The 17,288-nt window shown below is 31.5% G+C and overlaps 2 protein-coding genes across 4 annotated transcripts in view; one reads left to right on the plus strand and one right to left on the minus strand.

The window, feature by feature from the left end:
* The window catches only part of LOC111701533 (pickpocket protein 28), a 36,141-nt gene extending 26,242 nt beyond the window's left edge, over nt 1-9,899 (plus strand). For all 3 annotated transcript variants that reach the window (XM_023472851.1, XM_023472868.1, XM_023472859.1), the window contains 9 exons: nt 3,548-3,654; nt 4,585-4,696; nt 5,392-5,569; nt 5,685-5,791; nt 6,735-6,770; nt 7,351-7,490; nt 7,545-7,654; nt 8,834-8,938; nt 9,739-9,899. In XM_023472851.1, coding sequence (XP_023328619.1) covers nt 3,548-3,654; nt 4,585-4,696; nt 5,392-5,569; nt 5,685-5,791; nt 6,735-6,770; nt 7,351-7,490; nt 7,545-7,654; nt 8,834-8,934 — 891 coding nt within the window. In that variant the 3' untranslated portion in view covers nt 8,935-8,938; nt 9,739-9,899. The remainder of the gene's footprint in view (nt 1-3,547; nt 3,655-4,584; nt 4,697-5,391; nt 5,570-5,684; nt 5,792-6,734; nt 6,771-7,350; nt 7,491-7,544; nt 7,655-8,833; nt 8,939-9,738) is intronic.
* A 2,133-nt stretch (nt 9,900-12,032) lies between these two features.
* LOC111701658 (uncharacterized) lies at nt 12,033-15,551 on the minus strand. The gene is made up of 3 exons (XM_023473050.1): nt 15,343-15,551; nt 14,612-14,690; nt 12,033-12,661 (listed from the first exon to the last, which is right to left on the minus strand). The coding sequence occupies exons 1-3, from the start codon at nt 15,408-15,410 to the stop codon at nt 12,401-12,403; spliced, it is 408 nt and encodes a 135-aa protein (XP_023328818.1). The 5' UTR covers nt 15,411-15,551; the 3' UTR covers nt 12,033-12,400.
* Between the last annotated feature and the right edge of the window lie 1,737 nt (nt 15,552-17,288).

Consider the following 17,288-nt stretch of genomic DNA (forward strand, 5'->3'; position numbering starts at 1 on the left):
ATACGACTATTTGATCTAACAAAATTCATAGTTTGAAATATCAAAGGACTATGTCGGTGGGTTGCAAATATATAGGTATTGAAAAAATTGTGGTGAAAAACTCATCAATATTGAGAAAAGAATCTATTGTAAAAAATCAAAGAGCTTAGCCTCCTTTTGTATGCTTCTTACCTAGCTTCAAACTGAATCCAAGGTCTTCAACATACTCAGACACAAACTGCATATCAAATAATAAGTTTTAATTGTGTTTCATTTATAAAACTGATTTAGTTTTCAATTAATTTACTATAAAACTCATTTATATACATGGTTATTCACAAAGGAAGGGAACTAAATGATCACAAGGGCGTATGTATTTCCTTGAAAATTATTTTTTCTCACCTCTCTTCTAAAATCATGTTTTCCTAATTATGTAAAAAATGTCAATGATTTGTCACATCATTTACAAAAAGGCATTCTTTTAAGTCTAATCATATGAAAAACCATTTACCTTTAGCTCATTCTCAAAATCTTCAAAAGCCATGCCTTTGCCATCTAAGAGCTCCATTCCAAAGCATGATACTACAACTGAAAAAAAAATTATATCTTTCAAGTTTTGAAATTAATCAAAGATCAAAAGTGGAGTTATCACTGTATGTAGCAAGGACTTTTTAAGTTATTATTTTATTTTTCATTAGACATTGAAAGTAGAGCTAAAAGTTACCTTATTACTGTTTCTTCCATCTCTAGACCTCCACCATTATAACCATGGAATATAATTCCAGAAGCTTTAAACCAATTAGCGACAGCTGGCTGATTGAAAAGAAGCTAAGCACAGACAGTTACAATTTTCATCAGCAAATGCTGTTTTGCAGGGGGTACAACATCTAGGAAAAAGGCTATTATCTGATTACTTTAGTAAACTTGGTTTGAGTACATTCTTGTAATTCATGTTTTTAGAGCCATTTTCTTTATAAGCTGAGTAATTCATATTAAGACCACCAAATGTCCGAGATCCCTAGGTTCTTCTGAAATTAAGACAAAGGAATTGCGTCTTTGCCATACAGTCTGATTTTATAATACCTTCATTTTTTTCAGAATTCATAGTTTGAAATATCTAAGGTCTACGACATTGGGTTGCAAAGATGTAGAGATTAGAAAATCAAAGTTTGTGACAAAGACTCAACCTTTTATATTTCAAGTAAAAATTAAGATATCCCAATCAGAGTAAATCTAAAAATCAATACAATCACCTATGGTCCCAGAACAGTAAAGCCAGCTGAATTTTCCACCATGTGCACTTGAGCCAAGCAAAATATTCAAGAATTTTATAATCTGCTGCTACATAATACTTGAGCTCATTGAGACCTGTTTTCTGGAATATTGTCTCCAGTTTCCATGAGTTTCTGGGATGTATTTGACTGCTGCTATTTATATGACTTTTTTAACTACAATGTCCTAAGAGATAGAGGTGTTCTCTAAATTCGGACTAAAAATATTCATGATTAACTTCAGAGAGACTCCTCCGCCATCAATTCCAACCCTTCAAATGGTTTTCATTTCCGCTGATCAAATATATTATAAAGGAGTCTAGAGAGGTTGTTAGTAGAGACAGGATATTTAGAAATTGGTCTGGAAACTCAACTCAACTTGTTCCATAGTGTAGAATTCATCTAGTCCATGAGATTTCTTCTCTATCTCTAATTTTTAAACTGGAATAGGACTTTACACCTTTTTTATTCATCACACTGTATCACATTCACTATGCATAAAATGTTACAGTTATTACAGGAGGGGACTCTTCAACCCCCCCCCCCCTGCCCCCTAACTTTCAGTCATTAGTTGTAAATCTGATACATGTTATTTCTTAGCTAAATCTTTAATTTTCTAATCCATAACTTTTAGTCATTTGTTGCAGGCTGTAATTTGATTTCTTAGTTGTAATTCGATTTCTTAGTTCTTAGTCATTTCTTGGCTAAAACTCTAATTTTCTAATCCATAAATCTTTGAAACCTGACATATAAACTATGAATTCTGCCAGATAAAATATTCAAAGTTTGAAATATCTAAGTGTAACTAATTAGGTTGCAAAGATAAAATGCTTAGATGAATAGAGTTTGTGACAAGTAATCAATTTCTTTCATTAATATATACTTTTGAAAATTAGGTATAAGCAAAAAATCAAAATAATACCGATCTTGGTAATAATTTCAGCCTTTCAGCATTTAAAATCCACTTCATAAGCACATTTACAGATAATTTAACCGACCTGTGTTTTTTACAATTTGATACAATAAATAACTTAAGTTGTTTTAATTTCTGTGTTTATATACACAATCTCTTATGTAATTTTAACACATTTTACATTTAATTCTTTAAAGTATTTGAAACTTAACTTAAAGATGCACTGAAGTTTTTATCTGAACTAAAAAGCAAATGGAAAATACCATTTATCACATTACGGTATGTAACATAAAAACATTTACAACGTAAATATCTTTTTTAATAAAAAAATACAGGATACATTTACAGGATATGCAGATTCCGATAGGGTTGGAGAGACTATTCGAGTTGAAATCTGGGTTAATGAATATTTTTATAAAGTCTTGCAATATCTGCCCTTCTCCACAACTTGCCAGGCTGATACAATTTAAACTTTTTACTCCACATGTCGCACAAACTACCTTTCGGCTATCAATATGGTTTTTAGCCGTTGTAGGTGTGGTAATACAGCTTAACTTTGAATATAATTGTGATTGAATGTATTATTTTATCAGAAAACTGTATACAAGATGTTAACCCATTAGTGATGAGACAAATAATTCTTTCTGATCTTGCTGAAATTCACAGGGTTAACTCATTATACTGTCCATAGAGGGATCTAAAGTTTCAATTTTTTTCAATGAAGGGTTGTGGAGATACAAAACCCGGCACATTTTGTCCGTCTCGGCATAAACATTTGGTTTAAAAATGAAGGCGCTAAAAAATAAAAACCTTACCTGGTCAAAATTGACCGTCTCCTCACTAATTGGTTAATTTCGTAAATTTATGTCTCTAATTTTGTGAATTTTCTACTCAATTCCTTTCTTTTTCTTGAAAATTACAAATGTTTTTATTACTATTTCAAATGGCAATTGCATAAAGGGCTCTAAATGAAATATTTCAAACTCATCGTGAATCTGTTACTAACTCCAAAAACCCTTAAGACCCTATATTTGAATTTTATGTGAAACATTAGAACTGGCAGAACTTAGTTCAGCCTCGTAGCTCAAATTCTTTAAATTTGGTGCAGGGTTCACAAAATATTTCAGATTTTAATTGGTGTTACACTGCTAAATTGTATTTTCACTTGTCCCCGTAAACTTTAGGTTTTTTTAAATTATGGAATTTTTTTTCTCAATGCGTATTATATTAACAATACTAGTACTGTATTAACATTAAAAGTTTATTTTAAAGATGCAAGACTCGCATAATTAAACTCATTAACCCTAGTAACAATTAAACTGGGACAAGGGTTAGCATTGCATTCGGAACCTTGAGACACTATATACAGTGCGTGTATTAATAGGTTCTGGTCCACTCTCCTCATGAATTTCCTGACGTAACTAAAAAAGGAATGGCAATTCCACTAGGCAGTGAGAACTTCATTGGGGTCTCCGCACAAATTACAGAATCGTAAGTATCTACCTTTTTTCTAATTAAAAAGGTTGATACTGTGTACTCGAATGATTTCATAGCAATTAGAATTTTATTTATGAATTCACTTAATAAATAATATAATTTCTCTAATTTCTTGTGTATCCTAAAGCCGAAATTAATATAAAGCTTAACTGCTTATTGTTTTTCTTTGAATCTTACTTTCAGTAACAATTTTAGCTTTTATATGTTACTTTAGAAAATCTTAAAACTCAAAATTTCGTGGGTTTTTCTGTTAAAATTTTTGGATTTTCGAAAAGCGTAAAAAAATACACTTTTTTCGACCAGACATAACACTTCCCTGGGAACAGATCTAATGAGTAGGGAAAGTTGATTAAATAGATTAAATTGAACCACATCAGATATTCTCAAACACAAAATAGCTGTATGAACTACTTCAGGGACTTGAACTCTTCATCCATCCAGTGGAAAGCTGACGGGTTTAAAGTTTTACACCGGGGAAATGTATCCATTCCTCTGGCCAATAAAAGAGGCATATTCTAATTTGCTAAAGGAATTGAGTCTTTGCCACTAACTCTGATTTTCTAATCACTATATCTTTGGAACCAAATGTTGCAGACCTTAGATATTTCAAACTATGAATTCTGTTAGATCAAATAATCTGAGTTTGAAATATCAAAAGTTTACAACATCGAGTTATAAAGATATTGAGGTTTAAATATTTGATTTTGTTCTAAAGATTCAATTCCTTTGTAGCAACCGATAAGATCCTTTAATCACTGATATCTAACCAATGACTATTTTAATATCTGAGCTATCTGCTTAGGTAAATCCGAAAGGATTTCACCAATTACAACAATTGGCCTTCAAAATGAATGAGCATTCTGGACTAAAGTTTAGTCATCCGTTGAAAAGGGAGCCAGCTAAGCGTTGTAATTTTACCTTCAGGTCAGATAGTGTAAAGGCGATGTCTCCCTCCCGAAGGAACTGCCTTCTACCGGATGAAACTCAAGTTCCAGAAATGAATGTGAGTCTTGGAGCGTTTAAAGAATACAACAAGGTAAAATGTTTTAATTTATTTTGTATCTTTCTCTGAACCTGACAAAGTTTTTTTAACGAACAGGCGTTTTAGATTGAGTTTGAAAACCGAATTAATTGACAACTAAAAGGAATAAACGAAAAAACAATTATGTAAATTTGTATACAGTTGTCAGCGTTTATACAATAAAGACAACTTTTTAAGTTTTGACTGTTAACAGGCCTTTTTTGAATTACAAGTTTAGAAGTAAACAGAGAGAAGCAGTTATTTGACAGCCTTTCTGTGTTTCTATGATTGTATCCATGCTGTTTAAAACCTTGTTGGAAATTAAAATTAAAATTGAAAGTTGTTTTCATTGTATTAATATAAATGACATTCCGACTACTGTCTTTAATCTAATCTAACTATAATTAGTATTTTTAGAATCAAGAACCTTTCTTAAGCAAGTAATATTAGGGTCCGGCAGATTTGTAAATGTTTATCAACGAACAAAAGTTCAAAAAAATAAATGGTAAAATTCTGTTAATGAATAAAATGAACCGGTGATTTTAACCATTGAACTGAAAATCATGGTTGTGTTAAAAATGAATGAGTACTTGAATTTAACCAACCCTTTTATGAACGGATTGAAGAGATGCAACTCAGCTCTATTCTTGTTTAAGTTGTATCTTTAATTATTAATGTAAGAACAATTAGAAAAAAAAAGTTTTCTTTAGGCCAACTGTTTACTCGAGTGTACTGCTGCTGCTATGCTACAGTTGTGTGGATGTATACCATACTACTATCCAGCCTTTCCCAAATCATTTATTGATAAAAATATTAAACTGACAACTTATACTAATAGCACTGGATTTTGCCATTACGATAATCTTGTGTGTCTCAGCATGCATCGAGGTAAGGACACATAACACAAGGTTAACCACAAAGAATGTGAAATCCTGTATTATTTAGCAAGCCATATTTGACAAATAAATGACTCAACATTTAATTTAGCAATTACAATTTTTAGGGTATTTCAATGCCTACGCTACTCCTGGAACCGAAGAAAGCTACGGAATAAATCTTGGATTGAATTGCAATTGCCCAGATGATTGTAATCAAATTGTGTACACAAAGGTATACATATTTTCATTTTATTTTATACAATTTCTGAAAAAGATTATTCATATATTTAAAATTCTCAAGGCCCCTTTTACGGAATCAAGACATAATTCTAGGCCAAACTTGTTGCAAAACCCTATCTCTGCTGGGGTACTTGAAAACCAGGATATGCTGGGGGGGGGCCATTTGACCTCCCCTCCAAATCCCATGTTTGATGTTCAAATATGACAAATGATACAATATTGGAAAGCTCTCGTGCTCTACTTTTAGAATCTGCAAAAAAATTTGCAAATTTGCAAAAATTGAATTTTTTACCGCAAAATCCAGTTGTATAGTAAAAATGTTTGCAAAAAAAATTTGTCCAAAAAATTAGAAATTATACATGTTTGTAAAGCCCTTGACCATGCCATTTCAAATTTGCAAAAATATTTGCAAAATTTTAATTAACCTGATTTTTGATCAAGAAAAACAAAAAAATGTGCAAATTTCCTTTGACAGGTTGTGTGCAAAAAAATTGCAATTTTTTTCGTAAAAACTAGTGCAATTCGTTTCCTTATGTCAAAGGCTTTCCAAAAAGCTAAATTTTATCAAAATCTGACAAGTGGAAGTGGGTCAAAACAAAGATTTAGTTTGTTACAGGAAAAAGCATTCATTCAAGCATTCAGGCCTGGGGACTCAGGCAGTTAGTATTAAAGCCCGATTTTAGGCCTAAAGGGAGGGCTTTGGGTATGTAGGAAAAGTCAGAAAATTTCAACAATCTGAGACCAATACTTTTTGAGTTATAAAAAAACTACAGGGAGGGGGGGTCAAATTGACCCCCCCCCCAGCAGGAATAGGGTTAAAGAGCCGAAATCAATCAATCCAATTATATCATTCATATATGTCTAGATAAGGAATCTACCCCCTTAATTTTGGCATTTAAATTTGAAGTTTTAAAATTTTTATTATTTAATTTTAGGAGATGTCAAACGGGGTGTTGAAGGATAACAATGATGTAAGACTTTTGAAATATTCATAATAACTTTTCAGGAGAGAAAGCCTATTAAAAATTATTCAAGCTCAACATACAACTTGATAACTTTTTCGAAATTTAATGTATATTCAGATTATCAAAAAGATGTATATATAAATAAAAAAGATATTCAAAAATATGAAAATTCATTTTCCTTGATGTCCTTTTCAAAATAATAAGGATTTGGAATACTTGTCTTAAACTCTAATTTTTTGAACCATCAATGTTTGGAACCTAATGGTGTAAACAATTTTATATTTCAAACTTTGACAATTAGATCTGAACATCTGGAAGATATGGAGATTAGAAAATTAGAGGTTGAGTCAAATTATAAACTCTTTTAACATAAAAATTAGACAATAAGACAATAAAGACAATAAAGAATAAAAGAAAGATGCAAACATCTTTCTGTCATTCTTTGATAATGATAGTTCTTATGTGTAAAACCTAACAACTTCATATCAGTGTTAAATAAGCTTCGGTTTGCATGATATAGAGATGCAGCAATAAACCCCAATGTTTTAAATGTTAACAAAATTCTTTCAAAATAATTTATTATTAGGCCTTGTACAAGAATTCTTTATGCGAGGGAGGATGGACAGAAGACGCTAGTTCTATATGCGAGAAAACATTGTTCAAACAAGAGTTTGATCAACTGACAAAATACGCGGCTAAAATTCAGGATTATAACTGTCACGAAGGGTGAATATTTTATGAAATTTTTGTTGTTTTGTATGAATGTACACTTTTTTTCAGGACATTTAAGAAGAAAATTGAAAACACTGCATATGTGCATGTGTTTTTTAGAGACATCGGAGTAACGAAATTCAATAAAGATCAGCTTTTTGGATGGCAAGATATTGTAGGTATATGTAAGCTTAAACTCACCAATCATGAAATTAAAAATCCAAAATTTTAAGAAACAAAATTTAGAAAAGAACCCACTTACTTATTTTGAGTCTAGTACATACCAATGCAAATATATATGCATTTAAAGGAGGTGTTATGAAATCAAATTGAACTTTTTGTTAACCCTATCCCCGCTGGGGTACTTGAAAACCAGGATACGCTGGAGGGGGTCAATTTGACCCCCCCTCTAAACCCCATGTTTTATGTCCAAATATGACAAATGATACATCATTAGAAAGCTCTTGTGCTCTACTTTTAGAATCTGCAAAAAAATTTGCAAATTTGCGAAAATTGAATTTTTTATCGCAAAATCCAGTTTTATAGTAAAAATGTTTGCAAAAAAAAATTTGTCCAAAAAATGAAAAATTATACATTTTTGAAAAGCCCTTGACCATCCCATTTCAAATATGCAAAAATATTTGCAAAATTTTAATTAACCTGATTTTTGATCAAGAAAAACAAAAAAATGTGCAAATTTCCTTTGACAGGTTGTGTGCAAAAAAATTGCAATTTTTTTCGTAAAAACTAGTGCAATTCGTTTCCTTATGTCAAAGGCTTTCCAAAAAGCTAAATTTTATCAAAATCTGACAAGTGGAAGTGGGTCAAAACAAAGATTTAGTTTGTTACAGGAAAAAGCATTCATTCAAGCATTCAGGCCTGGGGACTCAGGCAGTTAGTATTAAAGCCCGATTTTAGGCCTAAAGGGAGGGCTTTGGGTATGTAGGAAAAGTCAGAAAATTTCAACAGCCTCAGACCAATACTTTTTGAGTTATGTAAAAAAACTACAGGGGGGGGGGGTCAAATTGACCCCCCCCCAGCGGGAATAGGGTTAAGTATGATGTTTAAGATTTTGATTCGGTACTATACCCCGGGTCCAATTGAAGAACACGCTTTTCTTTTATCCTTTTCTCATTACAGAAAAAATAGATTGCTACCGAGCAAACCAAATTAAATTCGGATTTAGCCATTAGATAGCACTTTTTAAACAAATACTTCAAGATTATGCGATATTGACATTCAAATTCCCCTCGTTCACTGCAGAACACAGTTTTTTAGTGTGAAACGTCGGAAATATTTGTTTACAAACAGCAGCACCTAAGAAACATAAACAAGTAATTTCAAATGAACATTTACAGCCCAGTTTGGAGGAACTGTAGGACTATGTGTTGGATTCAGTTTACTGAGTGGATGCGAGATAATCTACTTCCTGTTCTGTAGGCGTTGGCTCAGGAAATAAAAAGGTACAACTTCAATACAACTTAAATTTGGTAAATTACAGCAGAACTATTTAAATAGCCTGTACGCGTAACTTTAAGTGACCCTTTATATAAAGACGGCCATGTGCGATTCAAATAGATTGGCAAATGTATTTGATTAAGAATGTATAAGATATTGTCGTAGTTCTAGTTTGAAAAGTGGTTAAATCTGATAATACCAATATGGTTTCTGCAGTAGAAATGTTGTAAGTTTCTTTTGATGAGAAAACACAATCAAAAATGACCAGTATTCTGAATTTTATACATTTATATTTCATTCATATTCGATCATTCTCAATACTTTATATGTATTGTGGATATTGAGATCAAACATTTGCTCTTCTAAAGATTAATCCAAGCGTAATTCAATATCTGCATTGTAATTATAACCTAAAGGGATAACTGATATAACGATATTTACCATCGATCGTCAAATTAAAAGTTTCCACAGTGGATATCGAGATTAAGCAATCAGGATGAGTATTTAACACAAAAGTTCCCAGCTCAGGCTGTCTTCTTCTTAGTCCAAACCAGGGAGTAAGGAATAGAAGGGAGATATAACTGACGTGGTTCGCCCTACCATTTGATTATACATGCTTTACAGACAAAGTACTCCATTTGAATAAGAAATATTTAAATGTCGTCTTATGCACAATTACATGTATTCAGAAAAGGTCATTGAATACAATTAACAGGGAAAAAAGTATGCTGAACCGCGTCAGTTATATCTTCCTTCTATTCCTTACTCCCTGGTCCAAACGTTTATGTAAATTATTTCTATTAAGGTTTAACATTTTTTGGTATGCTGCAATGAAGAAAATAATGCTGGAAATATAAAAATCATTAATTAACATGATCGAGGGTCTCATATTTTTCTCATATGTCATGCTTGTAAAACGAATGATATGTTTCCAATATTTATCAATATATCTAGAAATTCATGAAATAGGGCTTGCTTTTCTGCTTCTCTTAACCCTAAACAGGCGCCCCTGTTGTTTTGTTTGTCCTAGCACTCTTATTCTTGGCACAATCACCGTGAAATTTTGCGACTTTTAATGAATAGTAATTTAAAGGATTTTTTGTAAATTTAAAAAAAAAATTTTATAGGATAGGGCACAGGGTTGTAAAAAAGTCCGGTCTGTGAAAAAAATCTAAAATAGCCCTTAACTTTTTTGTGACTAAAGCTTCAGATCTAAAAACTTTTTTTTGGAAAAAAGCATGTAGAAACATGTGTCACACTTTGATATTTATTCAAAACAAAAAAAAATATTTTTTTTCATTTTTGTTACCCTTTTTTAGGCATTTTTTTCAACCCTCCTAGCACCCAAACTATTATATTGAAAAATTGGACTATGAACATGCATTTCAACCCTACAACTATTATCTAAGGCCTTTTTCTAATACAAAGATTCAGATCTCCCAGCCTTTAGCTTGTTTACTTAAACATAAAGTTAATTAACACAATTTATATTCTCTTCAGAATATTAAATTTTCAAAAGGAATACATTTGAATTTTTTGGGTTTTTTTGTTGATGATGATGATAAATGTTTACGTGTCATTTAAAAAACCGGCGCTGATATTTGGTGAAATAATTATATAGATATATATTATAAATGAATACGTTCTAGAATAATTTGCTTGTAATACTTTTCTTTTATCTTGGTTTTGTCATCGAAAACAAAGCTCTGAAAAGTTGAATCTTGTGTTTCCAGTAATATACTACACGGTTATTTCGCTTTCTATATTAGTCAAATAAATTATATTTGTATTTTTTTCTATAAAGTGAGAGTGAGTGGCAATTTGTTTGTTGTAGTCAACTCTCTGAGCACTAGGTCATGGACCATGGTATCAGTAGTGTCTTTTGTTTCTTTTTGATCGGGATTTCAAATATTATGAATAATTTTTACCAACAATTAGCTCAATCTGGTCAAATCTCGGCTCATTTATTCAATTAAAACTAGGGTTAGTTGTCCTTTACTGATTGATATCAGCTGTTGGTGTATATGAATGAAAATTATGCAAAACTAAGTGTTTGCGAAAATTGAAATGGGGTTATAGACTGATATCGAATTGAATTCGATATTGATCGAATTGAATTCGATCTTGAATACTGCTAATTTTACTTTTATAAGTTGTGTATACTAGGAGAAAAGGGATAAACACGTCTTAAACCTATTTGCGTAGCATCCATAGAAATTCACAGACTTGCATTATTCCTCTCAAATCGTAAATAGTTCAATAATTCTTAAAATGAATCATTCAGTTATTACAACCTATGAATGTCAAATTCAATTTGATGCTTTTTAAAAATTTTAATAATTTATTTTGATAAAATTTTTTATTTTATGATGTTAGATGGAAATATTTTGAGATTTCTATATTGCTTGTTATTCATTCAAATTCGACTAATTTTGAAATTTACTTTACAAGAAAAACTATTTTTTAAAGGATCTTGCTTTTTTCTCAACCCTGTATTTAATTGTACTAGCTGAGCTACGCATTCTAATCTCTTGTAGACAAGGGAAAAATGCATTTTGATGTATATTTCTAATTATTCGTACTTGAGTCAGCTTCATTCAAACATTTTCTAGAGCATCTTATTTTGAGTGGAATACATAGAAAGGAATCTTCCACTGCAGTCCAGTCCTCACAGTTGGTCGAGTAAAAAACTGGTATTGTTGTGCATGGCTCTGCACTCAGCATTTTTCTGTTTTTATTTTACCTTTTATGCCTTAACCAATCAGAAATCGAAATATATCTCTTCAAAGTAATATCCACAATAATTTAAAGAATTGTTTAATCCACAAATATCAAATATTGATTTATTCAATTGATCATAACTTGTTTTCTTGACAGTTTTGACATTCTGGGGTATCAGGATGCTCCGGAGGTTTTTTTGCGTGGCTCATAGCGGCCCTGTACCCCATCCCTAACGCTACAATAATATTTTTCACAAAAAAGGGACACATATGCAAACTTATATTTGCAACTGTTGAATGCAGTCTGGGGGTGTAATATGACACCAAACCATTTTGAGGCACGACTTTCTGTCAGTCTCGGCACTAACAAAAAGTCGGATTAAATGGCTCCAAGGCATTTATTTAGACCCGACTTAGATCAAAACAAATAAATAAGATTGAATTTATTGGAAGAGAGTAACAGTTCAACTAAGTTTAGCTAGTTTTGCTGTGGTGTACTCTCCTTCACTCTAAAGAAGTAGTTCAACTATCTGAACCTAATTTATCTACTTCTCACTCTTTAATTCCGACCTTTATCCTTTAACCCTATCCCTGCTGGGGTACTTGAAAACCAGGATACGCTGGGGGGGGTCAATTTGACCCCCCCCCCAGCAGGAATAAGGTTAACAATTTACACATAAGCTGCACATTAACTGGTATAATTTATCATTAAAGTTTAAATTCTAGATTTAGACTTCCCAACCCTTTTTAAGGTGAATCATCAAATTGCTTTTTTATATCTTGAACTCTTCTTTGTGAGAAGCTAGTCTGAAACAATGTGTTAATATTACTAAGGTGATCATTTATCACTAAATCAGTTTCTGAATCACTGAAATCATCTGTAGCTATATCAGAGTCATGAGTCGCTGATAAATCAGTTATAGGAACTGTCTGGGGATATTTTGCAGCTGATAAAATATCATCTGATGACATGTTGACGTTTACATCTTGAGGGTAGACAAACGTGACCTGAAATTATATTGGAACTGAATACTCACCTCAAACACTAGTTTTATAATCCTTACATCTTTGCAACCTGATGTCACAGACTTTTAATATTTCAAATTTTGAATTCTGCCAGATATAAAGTCTTATTTTGCTTTTTTAAATTTTTACACCATTAGGTTGAAAAGATATGATAAGGATTTGAAATTTAGAGTTAAAGATGATAATTTTTAAATATACAAACATTTTTTAATTCAGTTTAAATGAAAAAAAAATCATTTAAATCAATTCAGAAAATTTGAAAATTCAAAAATTATAAAAAAAATAACACTTTTTCTCAATCTAAATATTCCGAGGACGTGTTCTGTGTGTTCATTTGTAAAATTTCACTGTTTTCAATTAATTTTTTTTATACATAAAATCTTAATAATAAGTAAATGATGAGGTTGGAAGTTAACAGTAATTTATAATTTATAAAATCAGTTTCATTCGTATTGCTGCAATTCCATTAATAATGAATAAGTATCGAGCAAGCAAAGATTTTATCTGTCTACATCACGCAAAAATAGCTGAATATTGTAATTTTGTAATTGCTTCAAAATGATAGTTTTTTGCCATTATGCTTTGAATAGCAAGGGAGGTTCAAAACTCAAATATTTTAAAGTATTGGTTTCTTGTCGAAAAAGGAAAAACTTGAAAACAAATTACTACAATACATGAGTTAGGTAAAAGTTAAAAAAAATAAGCGAATGAAGGTACAGAGTGTCCCAATAAACATGGAAATTTTATTTTGGAATCTTTATTTTAATTAAAGAATTGTCGTTATAGTTAGTTCCATACATGCATTATTATAAATCACATCGATAAATATAAGCATAACAAGATGTAATTTGATTGTTAGTTTATATTCTATATAATGTTGTAACAATAATAGAGTATATGTGTAGGATGTATTGTATATATAGCAACTGGATTGTATTATGATGAGGGGATACCAATGGTTGAAATATTTTTCTCAAAAGATATGTATCCCCTGGAACCGATTTCAAAGGGGGTCAGGTTAACTTTGTGTGAGGTTATGTCAGAGCAGAAATCATATGGGAATATTTTTTTATTAGGTTTGCTGCCTAATGTTTGGCTCTAGAGGAGCAGTGAGCTCAAATATATTTACTTCATCGTGAGAAATAATAACTATATTAGAACGGAGAGTGGTCTGTAGGAGGTGACGAATACAAGAATAGAGTTATATTACCCAATTTCAATGGTCATAATATAGTTATGTCTGCTAGAGTATATTTTATGTAAATACCAAAAGACTGTAATGTATTGTTGTAGAAAACAAAAAGCTTGAGTTGGTCTGGTTGATATCTCCTCTACTCCACATACACGAGTTGCAAATATAATAACTTTATTTCAAACCTACAAACAAAAATACAGTTTTAGTAAATAAAATATTGGTACAAATAGTTTTTATAGTTAATGATATAAACTTACTATGTCAATGAGCTGGATCTGGTTTAAAACGTTTTATGACTTCTTAAAAATAAATACCTGGTTGGTTAAATAAAATTGTTGATGATCGAAGAGCTAATCATGGATTTTAAGCATTTACTATATTTAATCGTTTTCACTTTTAAATGATTCTTGTATGAGTTGTCGGAGAAATTTGGTTTGGGTTGCTCCGGGATGGAGGGGGGAGGTTTTTTTGAAAAGACGACATATCTGGGAGAAATTTCTAGGAATTTCTCATTTTACAAGTACAACAGTATTTAATCAAAACACATAAACAAACCAAAATGCTTAACTTAGCAGAACGAAATATCTACAAATTACAGGTTTTCTAGTATGAACATCGCCGTACTAAATTGAAAACTCGTATCTAAGGACGATATAAAAATCGTCACTGAATTACCATGTTTATTGGGACACCCTGTAAATCTAAGCATGCACAACTTGCACTTATATTAAATTTACCTTGATGAAAATAATTGCAAAAATCATCACTATTGGTAGCAGAATTATGAGTGGACGCACAATCTTGGTTAGGCATACTCTAGTTCAGATTTACAAGATCAAATGTTACAGCTGTTACAGTATTACATACGTACATACAGGGTTACCACAAAATATGGAGACTGTCAATATACGACTTGAAACTCGTGAATGTCTCGATATCCCAATTTTACATTAAATCCTTTTGCCTTAGCATATTAAATGAGTGGAAAAAAGGAAAGACGTTTATAGTTGCAAGGAATGCAAGGAATCATAAATATAAGGAAACAGACAATATAAATTCCGCACAGTCGTCTCTTATGTCTTATACTTTGTAGGTAACCCTGTATAATTCTACTGATCAATTCCAGCGAAAATTTAAGTCTAATCCTGAATTTAAGATGAATTTATTAATTAATTTGATTACTTTTAGCTCTAATTTGATAATACCTATATTTGCGACCTGATTGTATAACCCAATGATATTCTGAACTTTTGAATATTTAAGCAGAAGGAATTCATGCATGCTTCGAATATTAAAAGTGTACATCATGTTGCAAAGATATAGAGATTAAGAAAGTTAGAGTCAAGTGTTGGTAACTTTGTTTTCATTTTGATTTTCAAAATAAGAAAAATATGATGAAAAACACTTTTCGATATTTTGTGCATTTTGTCCTTCTTAACAAAATATTTTTTGCAATTTGTTTCTCTGCCTAGTATCTATTGTCAGTTCTCCTCTGCCTGCAAACCTTCCATCTTCCTCTTGAAGCACCGCGTGCATCTTTTTCAAGGATTGTGTTATGTGTTATGATTTTGCAAATTGTGTTTTTTTTTCAATAAAAAATAACAATCAAGCATCCTCTATTTTAGATAACAAAATTGTAAAACAATATTAACAAACAAACAAACAAAAATTAATGTTACGACTTTTAAAATATTCATTTTTATTTTCATTTTTATTTTCAAATTTCAAATTAGTTTTTAATAACTAAAACAAGTATTTACAAATAAAAATGCACTTGAACAGTTATAAATTAAATTAAAGAACAGCTTTGTTTGTAAAATTAATTTATTTGTAAAAATTATTTAAATTTAGCTTTTGTTACAGAATTTTCACAAACAAAGTCCAACCCTGATTTTAGGAGTTAATTTCTTGATTTGAACTTACAACTAGCTTAAGATGACATATATATCTGTGTAGAGCTGGAAACTAGGAGACTTACTGAACCAGATTTGTAATACTGATGAATAATAGATTAAATCAATGCTACAGAGATGTAACTGGAATTAAATCCTCTGTTCCTATTCAGAAAATCAATATTCGATGGTGTATTTTTCGACCAACGCAAATCCGCCATACTCCACCTCTGACCTACGCCAAATCCGCTATACTTCACATCCGACCTACTAGCACGAGGTTTTACAGCTGCTTGATGGACTTCCGGCCACTGCGCCCGGCCCCCTAGCCTGTCCTAGCCGCGGTGCTCGGTCCCTAGCCTGTCCTAGCCGCGGTGCTCGGTCCCTAACTGTCATGTTTCGTAGGACACCCTCCATATAATTCTTTTAATTGTACATCGAAGTAACATGCATTGTGGGATTTGTCAGAATTGAGTGAAATATGTTTTAGGATTTAATTTTCGAATCATCAAAATTGTTTCCCAATAATTATAAGCCATAAATTTATCACAGCTTTAAAAGTTTAGGTCAACTGCCTAGTTGCCTAGGCAGGCACTGGCTTCAAATTATTTTAAAAAACTGAAAAAAGTGATGCATCTGGTAAAAGTCCCGATACTGCTGAGTGCTGGTGTTTCCTGTTCAATATCAGTCGGCGCGAAAAACGTGAATATTTTCGTTTTTTTCGCAAAATTTCGCTTCAATCTGTTTCGCGATATAAAAATCGCGAAAGTTTCGCGATATAGAAATCGCGAAAGTTTCGCGAAAAATTATAAACATTTCGCGAAAAAAGAATGCGAAAATTTCGCGAAAAAATAATGCAAAAATACAGAATTGTTTAAAAACAAATGCAAAATTTTTGCGAAAATTCATCAAAAAAGACAACATTTTGGGACTCATTTTCAAAGAAAGATTAATTTTGATGGATAAACACAAAATATAACTAAAGATTTAAGAATGACTCGGAGACATAAGACATTTGGCGAAATTTATGCATTTCGCGTAAATATTTTTTTTTTCGCGAAATTTTCGCATTTTGTAAGTGTACGGTACAGCTAACTGAGCACACAGGTAGAAAACTGTACAGTTGGATCCCCATCAAGTTGAATATTTTCAGAAAAACTTTAAATTTAAATTTTGCATTCACTCGTACTGCCATTTTTTTTAAATTCCTCCCAGAACATCTTCCAACACAGCCTCGAACATGCGTTTCCACGTATTTTGACTATTTATAATCGGACTTTTTCTTGGGCCTTTGCTCATTAACATAAGAGAACGTCAAGAAAACAATTTTTTTTGAGCTGAGATTTTAAAAGCTTAAACCCGAGTAAAATCAGGTGTTAGTGTCTATTTACGAGATCTTTACTCTAACTCTCTAACGTAAATACCATTATATTTTAACATTTAAGACCTAGCGAATTTTCTGTAAGGTTAAAATTGGCTAGATTTGAAGAAATAATATAAAATGGAAATAATATACATAATA

This window comes from Eurytemora carolleeae, unplaced genomic scaffold (genome assembly GCF_000591075.1).
Source record: "Eurytemora carolleeae unplaced genomic scaffold, Eaff_2.0 scaffold144, whole genome shotgun sequence".
In the NCBI taxonomy this organism is placed as follows: Eukaryota; Metazoa; Arthropoda; class Copepoda; order Calanoida; family Temoridae; genus Eurytemora; species Eurytemora carolleeae.